General features: G+C 37.1%; 1 protein-coding gene across 1 annotated transcript in view; it reads right to left on the bottom strand.

Annotated features, from left to right (window-relative positions):
* The window catches only part of SLC26A4 (solute carrier family 26 member 4), a 56,212-nt gene that overhangs the window by 18,991 nt on the left and 14,348 nt on the right, over positions 1-22,873 (bottom strand). Inside the window, exons 7-13 of the mRNA XM_063642114.1 lie at positions 13,686-13,838; positions 13,503-13,585; positions 7,824-7,971; positions 6,791-6,904; positions 2,473-2,550; positions 2,237-2,332; positions 915-1,021 (exon numbers count right to left, since the gene is read on the bottom strand). Of these exons, the coding sequence (XP_063498184.1) occupies positions 915-1,021; positions 2,237-2,332; positions 2,473-2,550; positions 6,791-6,904; positions 7,824-7,971; positions 13,503-13,585; positions 13,686-13,838 (779 nt within the window). The remainder of the gene's footprint in view (positions 1-914; positions 1,022-2,236; positions 2,333-2,472; positions 2,551-6,790; positions 6,905-7,823; positions 7,972-13,502; positions 13,586-13,685; positions 13,839-22,873) is intronic.

Here is a 22,873-nt window from a genome sequence, read left to right as displayed (position 1 = left end):
GGTGAGCTGATGCTAAGCTGAAGACATCTATCTTGACGTTTTTCCAGGTGTCTTCTTCTTTCATGGCCCAAGCACAGGCAGAGCAAGGGTCAGAAGTCTGGAAAGACGATGGGCACACTGAGGAGGGAGAGAAAGACTCTGTTCCCCTCTAGGCCCAGTAGGGCACTTAACTAAGGCCTCTCTAGAATCAAAACAAAACCAACCCAAAAACCACCTTCAGTCTCCTCACCTTCCCTCACAGGCTGTTTTCCATTATTTAAATCATGTCTTTGCTGCCTTCACTCTGCGTATGAGCTAACTGTTTCCTTCACATAATTGTGTGGTTTATTGGTTATATGCCTTATTGGTTATATGACAGATTTGAATGAATTTTGGCTGTCATCAGCTATTTTAAAGTCCTCCTGTTCTGGGTTATGTAACTTTTGGTTACTAGCTTTAAAAAATAAAATTAACTATAATATATAACAGCTGTCTTGTCCCAAGCCTGGGGCCCAGCGCCTTGCATTCCTCATCTCATTTAAAGAAGAAACTACAAAGCAACTTCAGCCTTTAGCTAAACTATGTACTTTTTAGTCTTACCACAACTAAAAGGAGAGCACAGCAGTGGAGGACATGAGTAGGTACACAGGTTCAAATCTTAGCTCTGCCACATACTAGCTGTGTGATCTTAGGGATGCTTCTTAGCCTTTTTTTCTCTTTTCTCACCTGTAGAATGAGACTAATCAAACCTATTCATAGGCTATTTTTGAAGATTAAGTATGTCTGTAAAACACTGTGTGCTTAATGCATAGAAGCACTCAATATACAGTAACTATAACAAAAGAAAGTGGCTTCACTATATTTATCAAAATGGTATAAGAAAGCTCAGAATGTGTTGTTCTGTTTATAGGAAATCTGGGTTTTACGTTACTCACAACTGAACTCTCAGGACCACAGTCAATAGTCCAAATATAAGGCCAGCTAGTAAACCGAGATCCAGCCCCAGAATGATGGACACTATACACGTAAACACCCAGATAACCTAGGGAAAAAATAGAAATGAAAAGAATTATATTAATGTATCAGGTACCATCATGTGATAACTACCTATAAAAATAAGATCAATTATCCACAAACAAATTACAGTTTTTTTTTTCTTTTGAGACAGGGTCACACTCTGTTGCCCAGGCTGGAGTGCAGTGGCACCATGATAGCTCACTGCAGCCTCCATCTTCTGGACTCAAGTGATCCTCCCGCCTCAGCCTCCCAAGTAGCTGGTACTACCCCCAGGTACATACCACCACACCTGGCTAATTTTTAATTTTTTATTTGTAGTAGAGACAAAGTCTCACTCTGTTACGCAGGCTGGTCTCAAATTCCTGAGCTCAAGTGATCCTCCTGCCTCCCAAAGTGCTGGGATTATAGGCCTGAGCCACTGTGCCTGGCCAAATCACAGCTTTTTAAAAATATTGTGACATCATTCATTTTATATTTAAGTAGCTGTAGAAACTGGGCTTCTCAATTAAGACCAACTGTCCCATTTTATTTATTTCTAAATTTTTGAATAGCTAATATATTTCCATGGTTCATAAGGGAATTATCATTAAAAAGGAGAAAACTCTTGCTCACAACCCTCCCCCTTCTCCACCCATTCCCAACTTCCCTCCCTCTTTGTATCCGCTTTTATTTCTGCCTGTGTCTGTGCTTTTCCCCAGCATTTCTATTCTGGTCTCTTTTTCACTTAACGATTTGTCTTGGAAAATTTTCCATATCAATATGTAGGAAGTCTTCTCATTCTTTTTATGGTTTAAATTAGAGAGGAACTCTGAAGGATTTAGCTTCTGATTTTTAGTTTCTCAGAATAGTTGTGAAGGTTATGTTAGTCAGAGTTAAAGTCAGCATGGGTTTTTACATTTTGTATTTTGTTTTTGCATTGTTTTGTATGTTGTTTGTCCTTCTAAACAAGGGTGTTTAAACATTTTTTTGCTTTTTGCGTTTAGAAGGCCAAAGGTGTATGAATGAGCCTCATAGGGGATTCTTGCTGGAAATTGACCCTCCCAGAGATTCATAATCTTCACAAAATGCAGCTCACATGGAAGACTTCATGGCTATGATTTATCCCCACAATTCTAATTTCTCCTCTGGAGTTCCCAAAGCGCAAGTGAGACTTAGGGGATGGGGGGAATATAGTGATATGGCAGGAAGCATATAAGAACCAAATCTTATTTCAGATAAAAATGAGTGGTAGGTGACTTACAGCATCAATCTTATTCTGCCTCCACAGACGAGGAATGTCACACACCTGCATAAACATCCCTTTCAGGTTGGCAATTACGACAGCTGCCAAGACCGACTGCCAAGAGAGACAGCGAAGGCTGTGTTATTCGGGGAATGGTTTTCCATGTGACGATGGTTAAATCTCCTGTTATTTATCTGGTAGCAGAGTAGTGAAGGGAAATTACGCAATCAGTATGCAGAGAAGCAGGGTTATACCTTCTGCAAGGGTTCCAGAAGCTTCCCCAGGGCAAGAATGGCGATCATCACAATCGCAGCAGAGATGATGCCAGCAACCTGAAAGACACACACCTCCCATGAAAAGGATTCTTCCTTCTCCCTTGTGTCTTCCAGCTCACTGGATGTGTATATGAGACAGCTGTTCACAGACACACTTCATACTTCCCTGCCTCCCCCTTCTGCTCCATACTGTCGAGAAAAGTGAGAGTTATTTGCTCAAGCTACAAAACTGAACAAAAATGGCATCTATATATGCTATGGCAGAGAAGTTAAAGAAAATATGGAAACTGATCCTATGAAATTAAAGCCAGTTTGACAGGGATTTTATTTGGAGATAGTACACACCTGCGGTTTCGGCGTCCATTCAGGCCAACCTTCTAGTTATTTGCCATGGCAGGAAACATGGACCAACCCCCCGCAACCTTCCCAACAACAGAGATCATTGTCATATTCTTGGGAAATAAATTCTCATGGCACATAGCTCATTCTTCTGCATTATTGAAGCTGCAGCTATAATAGCAACTCTGATGACACTTCGTACTTGTAGCACATGGTCTCATTAAAGTCTCAGAGAAAATAAATTTACTCATCCTACTGCAAATTCAAAATGCCACATTTGCACATTGAGAGGTGGGATTGTGTCTGCTGCTTCCTCTGACAGTTCCACGGAGGCAGGCTCAGAGCTTTGCCCCAAGGCAGCCTGAAACAGTGGCTATGGAGTGATGGGGCAATAGCAGGGGTAAAAGGAAGCTTCAGAAACTTTACCTTTGCTGGCAAAAATAGCTCTCCTAAGATCCATAATAGTTACGAGAGAGGCTGAGGGGGTGGGGACTACTCTCTTGTTTGATTAGATGACCAGTGAATTCTCTGCTGAGACAGCTGGGGCAGAGCCAAGATGAAGATTAGAAGCTCTGAAACAAAGAAGAAAAGGAGACAGGGAACTACAAGCAAAGCAATCAGAGAGGAAGCAACTGGGAAGATTGCGTTGAGCACAAGTACTGCCTAGTGCAAGAGGTCTGAGTTAGGGGAGACAGACACAGCAAATATAAACAGAAAATTAGAAAGCACTCGCTCTACCTGGCAGATTGATCATTTATATTTAGATTATAGTTGGGTCAGCCTGAGGCAATGTGATGTGTACGAGGTACTAAAAAGCGTGCTTTGTACGTCTGGCTGCCTTTTCTGTGCTCTTCCTATCCCCACCCTAGATTCCCAGTACCCTGGTGCTCTTTCCCTTCTCCTGACTAAGCAGAGAAGCTGATATCCTCCTTCCCTCCCTTCTCTTCGCTTTCCTTCATATTCCTTCCCTTCCTCTCCCTTGTCCTTCCTTCCATTTTCTTCTTTCCTTCCTTCCCTTGTCCCTCCCTTCCTTCCTTGGATGCAATTACTCAACCAGTATTTACCGAGCCACTTGCATCTCACTGTGAATGGGGAGCTCTGTGAACTGCAGAAAGATACGGAGATTCGGGGACAAGGACCACAGACAGCTGCCAAACTCATGCCAGGAGAGTGGCCACCTACTTGCCAAGTATATGTCATAATGAGTTTCCAATTATAGGTGGCCAAGGCTCATTTTGGCCACTATATTAAAATCGGTGAGTGATCAATTATTTGTACTTACTTGATAAGGCGTGTTTGTGAGAAACTCTGTAGCCTTCAAATCTACAAGCAGATTCAGTTACTAAAAAATTATTCTGTTAAGGGAGGGGGTAATCAGAGCTACAGAGTTGTTTGTAATCAGAATTACTTTTCCGTGAGTCAGTGGAAGTCAAATGGGGGTGAGGGAAAGAAAAAGTTCCAATGTTTAATTCTTCTACAATCTGTAGATGTGCTAAAAACAGTTCGTGTCCACCAATACTCATTCTTCCATTCATTCATACAGCAAATATATGCCAGGTGCTTCTTATGTGCCAGGCACAATATATGTATCATAGATGCTAAGATGCTATTCTTGCCTAAAGGAGTGAAACAATGAGCATTTACAAGTATGTGCTAAGACTTTACATTTTCTTGTTTAATTCTCACAATATCCCTATTAGATGGATGCAACTATCATTTCCGTTTTGTAGATGCTGAAATCGAAGTTCCAACATAAGAGAAAACACGAGAAGCCACACAAGAGAAGCCCTGCCAGTTTATTTGTCCATCAGTCTCTGGATTTCAGTTCAGGCACTTAGACTTTTAACCCCAGAATTTAGTATGCATTTCAATAATTAAACATGAAGCCATTTCTTTACTCGTTTCATTCTTTAATGCTGAAATCCTGGCATCCTTCATTCCTAAATATAATACATGCCAGTATGTGGCATGGGGTATTAGCTTACCAGAATACCATTATCCCCCAAACCCTCTGCCAAGGAGGTCACTTTACATGGGCATTCTTACTGGGACAGCCAGCCCATGCCTCATTTGAGCCTGGAGGTAACATCAGGAGAATGGACATCAGCAGTTTGAGATTTGCCTGCACCCGCTAAAGACCATGTGCTATGGAGAGCTTGTCAGTGCTCTGTCTCAAACGAAAGCAGCAGAAGTTCCTGCTGCTGACAGCTGCAGCCTGAAATGGGCACAGCTTTGGAAATTGGCTCTGACCTCTTCCCCTTGACCACAGATCTCTGGCTATGCCTCCGGATATGAGCTGTATTATTTTACCTGCTCCCTCAGAGCTGGAAATATTTGCAAAAAAAAAAAAAAATTAAGAAAAATTCTGAAAATAAATTTTTCCGTTGAAAAGCAGCCAAAAAACTGGAAGAGGCCAATTCTTCCAAGATTGTCACAAGATCCATTATAAATAGGAAAGGAGCATCACATGCATATTGGGGACAATTAAAGCTCTCCCTGGGCAAGTCACTGTTGGAGTCATTAGTTTTTTCAGTTATTTTCATATATATATATATATATATATATATATATGAGAATATATATATATATTTGTGTGTGTATATATATATATATGAGAATATATATATATATTTGTGTGTGTATATATATATATATATGAGAATATATATATATATTTGTGTGTGTATATATATATATTTACATATATATGACACAGAGTCTAGCTCTTGTCACCCAGGCTGGAGTGCAATGGCATGATCTCGGCTCACTGCAACCTCCACCTCCCAGGTTCAAGCGATTCTCCTGCCTCAGCCTCCCAAGTAGCTGGGATTACAAGCATCCACCACCACACCTGGCTAATTTTTGCATTTTTAGTAGAGAAGGGGTTTCACCATGTTGGCCAGGTTAGTCTCGAACTCCTGACCTCAACTGATCCGCCCACCTCAGCCTCCCAAAGTGCTGGGATTACAAGCATGAGCCACTATGCCCGACTTATATTTATTTTTTAAGTGTCCCCACCTTAGTAAAACCCATTTGAAGACTGCGAAGACTCTGTGTGTGTGCGTGCATGAGTGTGTGTGTGTGTATTGCACTACGTAGTTTGGGTTTGTTGTTCTTTGTAGTCTCAATGCACTTCTTACTCCTAAATAATAGTTCTGTGTTGGGAAGATAAAGACCTCAAGGCATAAGAGACAGAAGCACAATTCCTGAGTCTGTCCCTTGTGCCCATCTGCTTGGTGTGGTCTCTTCGACTGTGTCCTGCTGGAAAGAGTGGCCGTTGAGCATGGCTCCTGAGCTTTCTGAACACTGAAGGAGGGATTATCCAGAGAATAACTAGGATGCTGGCTTTTTGGCCACCTTGTAAAGGCAACAACTGCAAACCACATTCAAAAGATAAGATTAAACCCACATGTAGAACTTCAAGAACATAAATCTTACTCAGGAAGAAATGCCGAAAATGTTACAACAAAAATATTCTTGGCTAGCAAACTGTTGTTCTTTGGGACCAAATACCCCTGGAGGAAGTTCCTGATCCTTGTAAAGGAAATGTGAATAGAGCTTTTCACTTTCCTGAAAATAGAATAACTCCTAAAGCCAGGAAGTGCTTTTACTAGGGCCGTCTGTCTCCCCAGGTAACAAATTAACAAAAATCAGCATCCTTCATTACTGATTCCTTGTCAGTTGTTATTGACCATGGAGAAGCAGGTAAGTGTAGCTACATGTCAGGTAAGCACTGACAAATAGATTTGAGAATCACTGTATCAGAAAACCATACATGTTGTTTTTTAAGAGATTTCAGGTGAGGGAGTGGAACAAGAGGAATAGGCCTGCGGTGAATCAGATTAGTAAGTACAAGTCTGAAAGGCAAATTGTCCTGCTAAGCTCTGTGCCAGCCTTCTTCGGTTGCCATTCCTTGACTTGTTCTCTGAGATGGATATCATAAGGCTGTTGTTCCTACCTGTGTCTTTCCTCCAGTGCTCTCCTGGACGGCCGTGCGGGACAGAGCAGTGGTGGCCACAAAACAAGAGAAGAATCCTGAGAAGATGTTGCTGATCCCAAAGGCAATGAATTCCTAAGGGAGAGACTGGATGACAACGATCCTACAAATTGAATCTTTGCAAGACCTTCGCTGAGTATTTCAGGAAGTACATTAAGAACAAAAACTCCCATGCCCACCCTGCGTGGTGGTCTAGTTTAATTTTTACCGTGATAGGTACTTGGGGTCCTTCTACGACATCAGGAGTTTGGACTCCATACCATCTGAGAGAGGTCTCATTGCTCTCGATAATTTTTAAAGTTGACAAGAAATAGCACCTGATCGTTTGCTAAGCTTTTTCACTGCCTAGTGAATGGAATGTCTGCAGCTCTCACCTAAAGTGTTTTTCTGTGGTTGAATATTCGCTATGAAGCATATTACTACTAGCAGTGCTGTTATTCTGCTTGATTACTAACCGTTTAACCACTGTCATTGCTATACCGTATTTTCAGAAACAGACACAGAACTTGCAAATTTGCAAGCAGTGTGAAATCAGCTTACCTGGCAATGTATCACATGCCTACAAAAATTGCCTGTATATATTAACTGCACAGTGAACCACCTCAATTTAAAGTGGTCACAACTATTATTAATGTTTGTTGCACTGTTTTGTCACATTATAACTGCCATTAAAAATAATTGCCAAGAGGTAGTGGGTTACATGATGAATTCTCTTTCTGACCTAATATGTTCACTTTGAATGTTATTTATGACCTGACTGAATTAGCTCTTTTAAAATTAGTGTTATTTCAACTTATTTCTTAAAAAAGCAAAGTGATGCAGTGTGCCTATTCCAAAATAATTTCTAATTAGCAAACACAAGAGGAAAACCAACCCAATAAGGTCTGGTGAAAGAATCCAACCCCTTCTTTAGCTGACACCAAAATCTTTTCCATTTATGTTTTTTTCCCGTTTCCAGCCCTATAAAACCAGTTCAGCAAAAGGGCACCCATACCTGGTTCCCATCGATGGTGTAATCATACTTGGTGGCATATACTTTTCCTACTGACACTGCAATAGCATAAGCCACCACAGCGATGGAAAATGATGCAGCCAGCATCTCCGAGAACAAGCTCACAGGTGGAAGTTCAGGAGGCAAAAACCTAGTGAGTTTTTAAGTGAAAAATGCTGTGAAGATTTGACCACCATTCTTTCTCCCCGTCTCATCAAATGCTATATCTGCTCAGTCACATATTAGACGTGAAAGTACTTGATCCAAAAGAACAAAAAGCACATGAAATACATACATGGTAGTAGCAGCTTTTATAATGTTTAATCAGAAGTTGGTGTTATCTCACTGGCTGATTTCTTTGTCCTGTATTTTCGAGCCTACCCATGCTGACTCTTCTCTATCTCTCACATGAATAAATCTGCTGTTACTGATTCTTTAATATCATACAGCCCCATCTGTGCCATTTCACATGTTAGTGTTTCTTCTTCCACAATTCCATCTTAAAGGAGGTCTTTGAATTTAAAAGAGATTCTAGCCATAATATGAGATTTACTGCGTTTGAAGAGGTATCAGGTCTGTTAAAGAGACAAAGAATGTATGATGCTAAAAGAGCTCAGTGGAAAATCCTTTTTTTGAGAGCCAGGACATTTAAAATCTTCTTAAGGCAAAAAAGATTAAATTAATGTAATTATCACAATGCTCCATAGTGACTAAAATATCTCAATGATTGTGGGGTCCAATGACTACTGTTTGACAAAACCAGAGCTACCCTACAAACCATATAAAAAAATTAACCTACACGTTATACCATGAGGTTGTTTCAAATATGAAAATTTGGGAGCTAGACCTATATCTTGATGACGATCCATATGGTGTAATTCCAGAGGCCCCCAGCCATGAAAGATCTCCCTGACCTACCTCACTTATGCCTAAAGTTTCTTTAATAAGGAAACTACATTTTCGCCTATAATTAGAGAAGAGCGGTAAAAATAAAATAGAAATAAGGTTCTGAGAGAAAACCATAGAGAAAGTTAACCTAGCAAGCATCCTAGGTATTGTTGAATCCACCGCTCTTGTCTTGTCTTGTTGATAAAGGAACTTCGACCTGGAAACATGAAGTGATTTGCTTGAGGTCAGTTAGTGGGTCCAGGTCTAAATGTTAGATATTAGACGATTTCCTGCCTAACAAGATCTGTCTGGTTCTCTGCCCTTGTAGCCTTACTCTCCCTACCAGTGAGGTTAATTTTCAGACTCCTTTTCTCCTTATATCCCATCCTACACCACAACGAGACTCTGGAATGAACCCCATCTGTAGACAGACAGGATGTTGGAAACCCTGATCCAACAGTTGGGTGACTCAGCATCACATCACCTGCTAGTTGGGATGTGACTTGGGACCACACTTCTCAAAACAGGCTCCTGACTTGCTCCTGAGACCCAGTCAACCCTATTTCAGGTCACTAGGACTTGTCAGGGTAAATTTCCAGTTTCACATACAGTTTAGTTTTGATAGCAGCCTAATGCACTTTGCCTGCCTGGCTGCCTAGTTCTCCAAATATGACCTGATCCTTGATTATCCATGGTTGCAAAGTGTAAAGTGCAAAGGACCAGAATCACTCTCCAATGACTTTAGGCATGTTATTTAAACCCACCACGTCCCGGTTTCCTCAGCTGTCAAATGGGGACTATATACTCTTCTCATAAGATTCAATGAGGAATCACTCGTGTAAGTAATTAGTGCCTACACATATAGTAGGTTCTTGGTATATATTGGGAGAACCCAAGTCTGTCATACTCCTGCCACTCATGTCTGCTGTCTTGCTGAACCCTAAGTATGCCAATTATTTGCCCCAAACCAATTGAAGTCCCATCTGGATATCTTCTCATGACCTGTAAGTAAGCCTTTTTTCCTTGCTCTTGCCCTTGCCCTTGCCCTCCTTCTGTGGATATAACTCTCCAAATTTTTTGCTCAGTGGGCCTGTTTGGATCCAGCCAAGCATGTCAGGCCTGATCATAAGACAACACTATGAAGAGCCCAAGGGAATGAGCATGTGAACACACACTTATCTGAAAAGATGAAGATCGGGAGAAGTGAACCCTGAAGGGCCCAAAATTCCACAAACGACAGGCCAGCGTCATAAACAGAATACCAAACAGAATACCAGAGTACTTCAGACTGGGTCTGAACACTTGGCAAATGCACCACCCCTCTGGGTAGAGGAGAAGAGTAGCCCTCAGAAAGCAGCCATGAAAAAAACCCTGTGGTTTTGTTGGCTTTGCCCCTGTGCCATGCTTTCAAGTACAACTGCAAAGCACATACTTTAAAAACAACAGTAGGCCTGAGTTCCCCAAACCAATGAATGGAACCCAGATTGATGGGACAGAGCATGTTCTGTGGGCCACCTATAACTTGATACATCCTAGGAAACCTGACAAAAGGGATCTATAACAGTGCCTGTAATCCCAGCACTTTGGGTGGCTGAGGCAGGTGGATCACCTGAGGTCAGGAGTTTGAGGCCAGCCTGGCCAACACGGTGAAACCCCGTCTCTACTAAAAATTAACCAGGCATGGTAGTGTGTGCCTGTAGTCCCAGCTACTCAGGAGGCTGAGGCAGGAGAATTGCTGGAACCTGGGAGGAAGAGGTTGCAGTGAGCTGAGATTATGCCACTGAATTCCATGCTGGGTGACAGAGTGAGGTTCTGTTTCAGAAAAGGAAAGAAAGGAAAAGAAAAAGAAAGAAAAAAGAAAGAAAGAAAAAGAAAGAAAGAAAGATGGAAGGAAGGAAGGAAAGAAAGAAAGAGAAAGAAAGAAAAAGAAAGAGAAAGAAAAAGAGAGAGAAAGGAAGGAAGGAACAAACGAAGGAAGGAAGGAACAAAGGAAGGAAGGAAGGAAGGAAGGAAGGAAGGAAGGGGAAGAAAAGGAGGGAAGGGAGGGAAGGGAAGGAAGAAAGAGAATGAAAGAAAGAGTAACAAACATGACAACAAGAGGACCTCTGGAACTGACGAGGACAGGAGGCAAGAGAGTGAATAGGGATTAAAATTTAAAGGACAGAGCTGTCAATCTTGCTATGGGTTTACACACACACACACACACAACGCACCCACACACACACACACCACAGAGATCATGCCACTGCATTCCAGGCTGGGTGACAGAGTGAGACTCTGCTAAAGAAAAGAAAAAAGAGAGTAACAAACATGACAACAAGGGGACCTCTGGAACTGGCAAGGACAGGAGGCAAGAGAGTGAATAGGGATTAAAATTTAAAGGACAGAGCTGTCAATCTTCTTATGGGTTTACACATACACATGTGCGTCCACGCACGCGTGCACACACACACACACACACACATCACTGTAACAGAAGAGGTAAAAGAGAAGCCTGGGCAGGATGAGTGAGGAACTGGGCAGATTACGAGTTGCAGATAAGGACCAGTTGCATGAGAAGAGAGGCACGTGACTGGCCCTCATAGTGTCTGCTGGTTAAGAAAGCACTCAGGATGAGAGAATGAGTGAATCCTAGTGGGGCGCTTAGATGTTGACTGGACAAGGAAAAGTTGTATGCTTCTACCAGGAAAGGGAGTGGAGAGAAGGGCATGGAGCCACTGTTTTTGGCTGTCCAATGGGGCGTTGTTATTGGGGACTAACTTACGGTCCTAACCTATGGTCCTAGGTTAGGAGTGATCCTAATTTATGGTCCCCACCCTCAGTAGGATAAAGGGAACTACCAGCAGCAGCCTTAATGGAGGACTGAAGCAGGGAGGAGATCAAAAGGGGGCATATCGCAATCTCTCTGTCCCTCTTCCTTTCACTGTGCTCACCTCAGGGCCACTTTAATACTCTGCTTGCTTTTTTCCAATCTCTCCACTCCACTCTTTCTTATTCAGGTTTGTTAATATCGTCAGAATTGCTTCTGTGCTACCAAGTGAGATCAGATAACCAAGGCCTTTGTTGTGGCTTGTTTATAATGACATACGCTTGGGTATTTTATTCCTTCAACAAGTGTTTTCTGAGAGCTTACTGTGAGATGAGCTCTGTGCTCTGGGACAGAGCTGAACAACACCAATGGGGTCACTGCCCTCGTGGAGGAGCTTAAAGTCCCTGGGGCCAGGCAGGTTAAACTAGCTGACCAAGCTGACCAGGTGGTCTGTCAAAGCATTCAGCTTCATTAAACTCAAGGGCCAGAGGCTAGAAATCTGTTCTCAGGAGGAGCGCACAGGAAAGCTCTGCAGAGGACCTGGAAGGATAATTTAGGGCAGAAGAAATGAGTTCCCCAAACCAACTAATGGAACACGGATGGATGGGACAGGGCCTGCTCTGTGGACCACCTATAACTTGATAGATCCTAGGAAGCCTGACAAAAGAGATCTGTAAAGTATCTTTCTCTGTAATTGTTTCTAACTAATGAAATTATCTAATTGTTAGATTAGATTTGTTGATCCTCTCTTAAAGAGTTTCCCCAGTTTCCTTGAGGGCAAGAATCACTTGAGGCACTTTTGAAAAATATTAATTCCAGAGCCCCTCCTCTGGAAAGCCTGATTCAACAGGTTTGGGGTAGGAACCAAGAATCTGTGTGAAAAAGGATCCCATGTGATTCTTACAAAAACGTAAGTTTGAGACACACTATAACGGATAGCATGTCAATTAAGTCCCATGTACCCAGCTGTGCTTTTTCAAATAGTTTGAAACAGATTATTAGAAGAAATTATAAGATTCATCAAATGGGAATACAGCGGTTCCCTGTAGAATAAGCTCTGGGAATAAGCTTGCCTGAGGAAGTTTCTACTAAGAGCATGGAAAACAAACACTGGTACCAAACAGTGGCTCCCTGCCCTTCCCTTTCCTCCACTCCTTTTCCTGGTAGAAACACTGGTACCAAACTCTTCTAGTCTTAGGGAAAACTAGTACTTCTTGATTAATAGCAAGTCTGGTCTTAAATGTTATGAGTGAAAGTTACAAATATGATAAACATCTAGGCTTCCTTTGTAACCCCATATGAGAAGATTGTGGTGTAGGGTATCTTGACTACGCTTCGTTTCATGAGAGATCTCACTGGTGTTTCATAATAAGCTTGAGTTGAGGCTTCAGCTGTTTTCATTGTCCTTGTCTTATATAAGAGAATCTCCTCAGGTCACAAAACTGGAAGGTGACAGAGATGAATGCAGGACCTTGGTCTTTTACTCTTCTAATTCACCAAACTACCAAATGTTTCTAAAACTTCCCTTGAAGATAATGCATTTTACTTATAGGTACGAGGGATATAATTATTATCCAAAATTGATTAAACTAAATGATAGAGGATTTAGGCCAGATGTCCCTGATTCCTTAAGCAGATTGTTCACAGTGCAATAGATGTTACTAAGAAATGATTCTATTTATATTATATTATAACGTTATGTATAAGTTTAAATCAGGAGTCTGGTGTTAACTGTACATGTCCTGCCATGTTTTAAGAAAATGAAGAAAAAAGAGCATACACGGGCTGCTTTTAAACAAATGGCTTGACGTTTATCTACACACATACTGTGTGTCTTATGGTTGTTTCTTCAAGATCACACACAAATAGGACTATTGAAGGACCATCAGTGAAATGTAGCTTGAATAAAAGGTTTCATTTAAATAAAAAGGACTGACTTACTGACTTAATGTATTAGTACTCTCTAAGAGGAACAGCACACTCACCCTCTTGGGATGGATTTAACAATGCCAGCATTGTAATTTTTTTCCAGGTTGGCTCCATATGAAATGGCAGTAGCAATTATCGTCTGAAATAAAACAAAAGATGTTAAAAACACCATTGGTCTTAATAATTCCTTGCTTGTCAACCAAATAATGCTGAACTTTCTAACTACATATTCTACTTACCACAATTACTTCTATAGGAATAGGGACTGGGATTTTGTGTCTAAACCGATCATTTAATTCCTTAACCACCATACAGACGACAATGGTGAGTAATCCAGCAGTGAAATCAGCAAGATTGGTATCACCAATATTTTGAAAAATCTCAACCAGTGTCTATAAAAAGAAAATAATTTTATATACTTCCTGCTGCTACACAGACACAAGCACACACACACACACACAATGAATTCTCATATGAATCTTTCCACATGAAAAACCATGATATCAGCGTCAAACAACATTCAAATTTTCAGTAAAATGATAAAAATGGTTGGTTGATACAGAGACCATTACATACATACAATTACTGCAATATATATATACACCAAGTTTTTTATGATTGTTTACTTGGAAAGGAAAAACTGGGTGATTTCTACATTTATTTTTGCTTCTCTGTATTTTTTATGATAATAATAAAGATGTCTTAAAAGAAAAAATGTCATTATAAACATACTGAGTTTTACTTGCAGAAATGCTTTACAAGTTTATATCTTAAAATGGGTTTCTAGGTGCTATCAAGTAGCCTGATTTTTACTACACTGATACAGCATTGAGACTAAAGGCTGATAAACCTGAAACTCCCAGTTGATCAGTTGGTTGTTTTTTTTGTGTGTGTATATGTGTGTGTGTATATGTGTGTGTGTGTTTTCTTTCTAGCTTTCTTTTTTTTTGGCACAATTAGCCAGTATTTTAGGTAAAGTTCTTTCCTAAACCTGAATGATATAGATAACAACAAAAAATAACAAAAAATCCTAAAATACTTCATATGTGGACACAGGTAGACTGACTTCATTCTTTCTGGCAAAGAAAAGCTATTGAAATGACATATAGGCCAAGCATACTTTTTTTTAAAATTAAAACAATTTCATGTTTTATTTTAAAAATTTGATTTTATAATGATATAATTATATCAAATCTTTTTTTAAATTACTAAAGCTGAATTGAATCTGTAGTTTTTTGTTTTTCATTTTTTGCTTTTAAATTATACTTTAAGTTTTAGGGTACATGTGCACAACCTGCAGGTTTGTTACATATGTATACGTGTGCCATGTTGGTGTGCTGCACCCATTAACTCGTCATTTAACATTAGGTATATCTCCTAACAAGCGTACATTTTTTGAAATAAATTTGGTACTTAATTTTATTTCTCAAACTTGAACTAAGATAACACAAAAAAAACTTTTTTTTTTTTTTTTTTTTTAGCTCTGTTGCCCAGGCCGCAGTACAGTGGCCTCGAACTCCTGAGCTCAAGCAATCTTCCACATCACCCTCCAGAGTAGCTGGGGCTGCAGGCGGGCATCTATATTTATTTTATTTATTGTAGAGAGTACAATAAATAGGCTATTTTATTTTTTGTAGTGATCGGGGCGGGAGGCAGTGGGGGCAGGGGACAGTGTCTCACTTTTTTGCCCAGACTGGTCTCGAACTCCTGACCTCAAGAAATCCTCCTGCCCAACCTCTCAAAGTGTTGGGGTTACAGGCATGAGCTACCACAGCTGGCCAAAAAAAAATCTTTAAGTAGACAGATGAATCAATTCAAGAAAAACTCGTTTTGTTTTATAAATAGGAGACTTCTGGGAATCAAGGGTGTTTTCAAGGAAATTAGCAAGGAAGAATCCCAAGGAAGAACACTAATATCTTTGTTATATTAACTTCAGTCCTGTAGAAGGCATGATTTAAGAAGGTATCTTTGAGACATTTCTTTGAGACAATCTCAAAGAAGGTAACTTTTCTTTAAATGAGCTTTTTTATAAACATATTTTTACAGGAAGATAAAAGAATGGAGCATCTTATAGTTTATAACATGTATTTTACTTATTTTCACAGATAAACTACTTTTAAAATAATTATAAGGATGATAATCTGGTGATAATTATGTATGAGCTTAATGAACTCTAAGTACTTAATGAACCTTAAGTAATCTAGGAGTCACTTTGCCAGCAACCTCAACTCACTGGAACACATTCAAGAAGAGTAAGGGAATGGGGGAGAAGTTATTATGCAAGCAAAATACCTCCCACCAAACACTTGGACTAGAGTTCAGGCTTTTAACTTGTAGGAAGACTCTTGAACTTTCACTCAGAGGGTACTTTTGCTCTTTCTTGAAACCCAGTACTAACAAATTCACTTTGTCTGGTTTTCAGAGTCACTGAAAATTGCTAAAGGCAGATACACCGACAGAAACAAGATGATGCCAGGGACAGCAGAGTGAAAAAGAAAATGGGATAACTACCACCAGCAGACACAATAACAAGAACTTAGGGCATTTAACACAGGAGCAAACAGCCCTACCTATCCCAGAGGCTTAAAAGTTATCATTGCTGTTTGGTCCTTTACATAATCAGTTTTCTGATGGATGACCCTGATTAATTCATGAGCTAGGTATAACATTTTGATGAATTGTCTATTCATTAAAGGTGTACTTTTCAACTCAAGATGCAAAAATTGAAACTTGAAAAACAAAACATTTAGAATCATTATCCCAATCACACAAACATTTTTACCTTACAAAAATAATCACTACAGGATTCCAGTTTAATCCATGAGAATCACTTAGACCTTTGAATAAAAAGTATGTCTGGTGGATTAAAAATGTAACATGAGGTTCAAAAACCAAAATCAGTTTATATTACACAATTGCATCATGCAAGGCATCTGAGTATGTAAATAAGTTGCCTACATATTGAGAAATCATTCAGAATCTTTTAAGAAGAGCTCTATGATAGAAAGTTTAATCTCTGCAGAAATAAAACTCACCATGTAAACTGAAATAGTTTACATTATTATTGTATAATAATAATATTATATAATAATACAGTATAAGATTATATGTATATTATATAATCTTATATAAGATAAGATTATATAATAATATGAGATTATATTATATAATAAGATAAGATTATATAATAATATGAGACTATATTATATAATAAGATTATCTTATATAATAATATGAGATTGTATTGTATAATAAGATAAGATTATATTATGTAATAAGATAAGATTATATAAGATTATATTATGTAATGATATAAGATTATATAAGATAAGATTATATTATGTAATAATATAAGGTTATATAATATAAGATTATATGATGTAATAATATAAGATTATATAATAATATAAGATTATACTACATAATATAAGATTATATAATAATATAAGATTATATTACATAATATAAGATTACATAAGATTATATTATGTAATATAAGATTATATAATATAAGATTATATTACATAATATAAGATTATATTACGTAATATAAGATTATATTACATAATATAAGATTATATTACGTAATATAAGATTATATTACGTAATATAAGATTATGTAATAATATAAGATTACATTATGTAATAATATAAGATTGTATTATGTAATATAAGATTATATTATGTAATAATATAAGATTGTATTATGTAATAATATAAGATTGTATTATGTAATAATATAAGATTGTATTATGTAATAATATAAGATTGTATTATGTAATAATATAAGATTGTATTATGTAATAAGATTGTATTATGTAATAATATAAGATTGTATTATGTAATAATATAAGATTGTATTATGTAATAATATAAGATTGTATTATGTAATAAGATTGTATTATGTAATAATATAAGATTGTATTATGTAATAATATAAGATTGTATTATGCAATAATATAAGATTGTATTATGTAATATAAGATTATATTATGTAATAATATAAGATTGTATTATGTAATATAAGATTATATTATGTAATATAAGATTATGTTATGTAATAAGAATATATAATAATATAAGATTATATGATGTAATAATATAAGATTATATGATGTAATAATATAAGAATATATGATGTAATAATATAAGATTATATAATAATATCAGATTATATGATGTAATAATATAATCTTATATAATAATATCAGATTATATGATGTAATAATATAATCTTATATAATAATATCAGGTTATATGATGTAATAATATAAGATTATATAATAATATCAGATTATATGATGTAATAATATAAGATTATATAATAATATCAGATTATATTATGTAACAACATAAGATCATATGATTATATTATGTAATAACAGAAGATCATGTAATAATATAAGATTATATTATGCAATAACATAAGATCATGTAATAATATAAGATTATATTATGCAATAACATAAGATCATATAATAATATAAGATTATATTATGTAATAACAAGATCATATAATAATATAAGATTATATTATGTGATAATATTAGATCATATAATAATATAAGATTATATTATGTAATAATATAAGATCACATAATAAAAGATAAGATATTATATAATAAGATTATATTATATAATAAGATAATATTACATTATATAATAAGATAGGATTATATCATATAATAAGATAAGATTATATTATATAATAAGGTCATATCACATAATAAGATAAGACTATATTATATAATAGGATAAGGTTATATTATATAATATAAGATTATATAATAAGATAAAGTTATATTATATAAGATAAGATTATATAATAAGAGAAGATTAATAAGATAAGATTATATTATATAAGATTATATAATAAGATAAGATTATATAAGATTATATAAGATAAGATTATATAAGATTACATAATAAGATAAGATTATATTATATAAGATTATATAATAAGATAAGATTATATTATATGATTATATAAGATAAGATTATATTATATATGATTATATAAGATAAGATTATATTATATAAGATTATATTATATAAGATTATATAATAGGATAAGATTATATTATATAAGATTATATAATAGGATAAGATTATATTATATAAGATTATATAATAGGATAAGATTATATTATATAAGATTATATAATAGGATAAGATTATATTATATAAGATTATATTATATAATAAGATAAGATTATATTATATAATAATATAAGATAAGATTATCTAATAATATAAGATTATACTTAACGACATAGCAATTAGACTCTACAAAAACACTGAACAGTACTTCTAATTTACTTTACTGTTAAAATACCATAAAATATGTTAATAGTATGGATACACATATGATTCTGTATTTTAACTTATTATTCCAAGTAATTCAAATTATGATAATGAACTTTTTCATAATAGATAATATTTTACCATATTTCCTGCTGTGTTTGGAAAATTTTAGGGCAATTTCATTTAGATAATTTCTTTGTTCTTGCCCAGGATTACCTGGGTTTATGAAGCCATGAGAAAAAAATTATGCCCAATAATGTGTATGAGAAAATTGATCGGTTTACTATTGGAGCTGAATTTATTTTTGTTTTTTATCTCCATGAATATCACCAACCCTTCACAACCACCTTTTGCTGTCACACATTTCCTTCCATATCTTTTGTGTATACATGTATAGATCAATCCTTAAAGTGTTACTTTAATATAATGGTATAAATTTTACATACTGAAGTAGGTACAAAGTAACAAATCTAATCAAGCTTAGTGTTGGCTTTCAAAGCTCTCACCCTTGTCTACTGAGACAAACCATTCAAATTGAACGGTGGAAAATCAACCCCTAAGTGGACTGGGATTTGCTTAGATAACTGAGTAGCTACATGGTAGCATCAAGGGTATTAACTAACTCTAAATTGCTGCCAATACCCTGTCATTCTCCCTTCTGCCTCCTACATCCAGTATCTCTGACATTTGTAAATTAACTGATTTCTTTTTCTTCTAATATTTTCTCCCCTATTTCTTTGCATTCATTATTTCTAGCTGTCAGTGCCTCTTTGGGGGAGAGGCCAGGACAAACCAAAGTGCAACCTTAGAACAAAGATAAGTTAACATTCTAGGTAAAGTATTTTGCAACAATCTTACAATCTTTCCTGGGAGAATCCTCTACTACTCTGCCTTTATTGAAGGATTCTTTCATGTATAATTGTAATGGTGATGTCATAAGCAAAATTCTCTGTTCAGGGACTAAGCAGCTCATTTAACCCTACGCAATCATTTTCAGACCTGCTTTTTTTTTTTTTTTTTTTTTTTTTCAGAAGAGCAAACTTATATTCACCACCATATAGAGATGACTGAAATACTTTCTCCAACTTGGGTGGCCTGTGAGGAGTTTCTTGCAAAATTCTACGCTGTATGCTAAACTGAGACTTCAAGAAAAATATTCAACAGGAAATAAGTTACATAATGACTGCACTTGGTTTAAAAACTATTTTTGACCTTGGCCTAGTGTTTCCTGGTCACTTTTGTCCCTGTCAAAGTGAAATCATTTGCAGAAAGTTTCTTATTAAACATAATCCCACAAGACCAGAAGAACTATTTCTCCTGTTCTGCAGGGGTCCTGCAATGGCCATGGACCCAGGTCAACAATTAGTTTGGACCTCTTGTGATCTGTGTAGATGAAGGCCTAGCAATGTTTGCCCAATGAGGTGAGTATACTCAGTAAGAGATGTCTTGGTAGGTTAATGAGTCACTGGGTTTGTATAGGGAGTGAACAGTGCCTGGCACGTGGTAAGTATTCAATATATGTTTATTGAATAGATAAACTGAATGATTGAGAATGAAGGAATAAATGCGTGAACATTTGATGGAGAAAATGTAAAAGTAAGTAAAAGAAAGATGTGCCAGAGGCTGCAAAAGTTACAGAGCCTGTCAAAGTAAGGCAGTCAGAGGCTCAAAAAGAACTAAGGATTGGCCAAGTGCAGTGGCTCACATCTATAATCCCAACACATTAGGAGGCATGCAGTAAGAGGATTGCTTGAGGCCAGGGGTTCAAGACCAGCCTGGGTGACATTGCAAAACCCCTGTCTCTACCAAAATAAAATCTTAAAATTTTTAATTTTAATTTTAAAATATGGGCTGGACATGGTGGCTCACTCCTGTAATCCCAGAACTTTGGGAGGCCAAGGTGAGAGGATCACTTGAACTCAGGAGTTTGAGACTAACCTGGGCAACATAGCGAGACATTGCCTCCACTAAAATTCAACAAAGAAAAAGAAAATTAGCCAGGTGTGGTGGTGCACGCCTGTAGTTCCAGCTACTCATGAGGCTGAGGGGGAAGAATCACTTGACACAGGGAGATGGAGGTTGCAGTGAGCTATGACTGTGCTACTGTACTTCAGTCCAGGCAATAGGGCAAGACCCTGTCTCAAAAAAAAAACTTCCTTTTTAATAGAAAACTGAGGATTTGACAGGAAAAATATATCAAGAATGACCCATATAATGCTGAATCAAAAGCTTTTGCTAATGTTTCATAATAGGCTGGGTCCAGAGGAAATGAACGGCGAGCTTCATGAGGTCTATTCATCTGTGATAATAATAATAATAATAAACTCAATTCTTACTATGTGCCAGATATTGTGCTAAGTGCCTTACACATATATTCTTTTTCAATCCTCATTGCTCTAAGAGGTAGCTACTATTAATTCAATGCTCTAAGAGGTAGCTACTATTAATACTCCCATTTTACAATTGAGGACACTGAGGCTTAGGGAAGTTGAGTATAAACATCATGGGTAGTGGGTGGAGAACCAAGACGCCAACTCAAGTCTATTGAAGTTCAAAGTCCATGATCTTTTTTGTTTGTTTTTGTTTTTTTGTTTGTTGTTGCTGTTATTGTTGTTTGAGACAGGGTCTCACTCCAATCACTCAGGCTGGAAGGCAGTGGCATGATCTTGGCTCACTGCAGCCTCAACTTCCTGAGCTCAGGTGATCCTCTCACCTCAGCCTCCCAAGTAGCTGGGACTACAGGTGTGTGCCACCACGCATGTCTAATTTTTTTTGTATTATTAGTAGGGACAAGGTTTTGTCATGTTGCCCAAGCTGATCTCGAACTCATGGGCTCAAGTGATCCACCTGTGTCAGCCTCCCAAACTGCTGGGATTACAGGCATGAGCCACCACACCTAGCCTCATGATCTTAATCACTATGTTATTCTGCCTCCTCTGTCTATTCTCACTGCTTAGCGTAGTACCCGGCCTGTAGTAAGCACTTGGTAATATTTGTTGAATGGATGGAGTGTAATAGTATGGGATTATGGCACTGTTATAAAATTGAGCAATTCTTGACATACTCACCAATTCTCAGATATGTGTACATGGCCTTACATTGTTTTAGAAGCTAATAGGTGGGTCTTTAAAGACTCAAACTCCATTCTTAATGTTGACACATTATTTTTGTATGGTATCATTCCCCCCAAGCTAGGATGACATCATGTTACTATTATCACCATTTTTCAAGCATCAATAACATGCTTTATTTAGAACACATTTTTAGATCCCAAACCTTTTTCAAATCTAATTAGTGTGATCTACATCCTGCTTTTGCATTTCTTTTGCATGGTGAATCATCTCTGAATCTAATGTTCCTTTCCATCCATAATTGTTGAGACATTTACATTATGCATTTTATGGACCCTCATGGTTAGAAAAAGCTTTTAGAGATACATCTCCAATCATTTCATTTCACCAATAAAAAAGAAAAGATGCCTTGAAATAATCATTTCAAAATAACTCCTTTATTTAGAGTACTTGTCATGTACCAGCCCCTGGGCCAAGTGCTTATCTATTCTTATTTAACAATCCAATGAGGCATATACTATTACTAACCCAATTTTGCAGAGAAGGAAACTGAGGCATGGTGATTGGCTCACATGGCTAGTAGACACTAGAGCCAGAATTTGAATCGAGGTCTATCCAGTTCTAAAACTGAGCTTTCAATTAGCACCCTACATGATGTATCCAGGGTCACTTACCTGTTAGAGACAAAGCTGAGGCTAGAAATCAAGTCTGTTACATTCCAGAGCAGCCTTTACTTCATTAGACCACTTTCTTTTCATTAATGTTTTTAAGTACAATGATATTTCTGACAGAAGCAACCAAATGTTTTCAATGGCTCCCAAAGTATGCATAGGGAAATGTGGGTGCTCCAGACTCAAGTTTTGTTTTGTTTTGGTTTTGTTTTTGTTTGAAACAGGTTCTTGCTCTGTCACCCAGGGTGGAGTGCAGTGGGGCGATCACAGCTCACTGCAGCCTCAACCTCCAGGGCTCAGGAGATCTTCCCACCTCAGCCTCCCAAGCAGCTGAGACTACAAGTGTGCACCACCACACCTGGCAAATTTTCGGATTTTTGG

The sequence above is a fragment of the Symphalangus syndactylus genome, chromosome 6 (genome assembly GCF_028878055.3).
Source record: "Symphalangus syndactylus isolate Jambi chromosome 6, NHGRI_mSymSyn1-v2.1_pri, whole genome shotgun sequence".
NCBI classification, from domain to species: domain Eukaryota; kingdom Metazoa; phylum Chordata; class Mammalia; order Primates; family Hylobatidae; genus Symphalangus; species Symphalangus syndactylus.
Note: the sequence above shows the minus strand (reverse complement) of the source record. Positions and strands in the feature narration are given on the sequence as shown.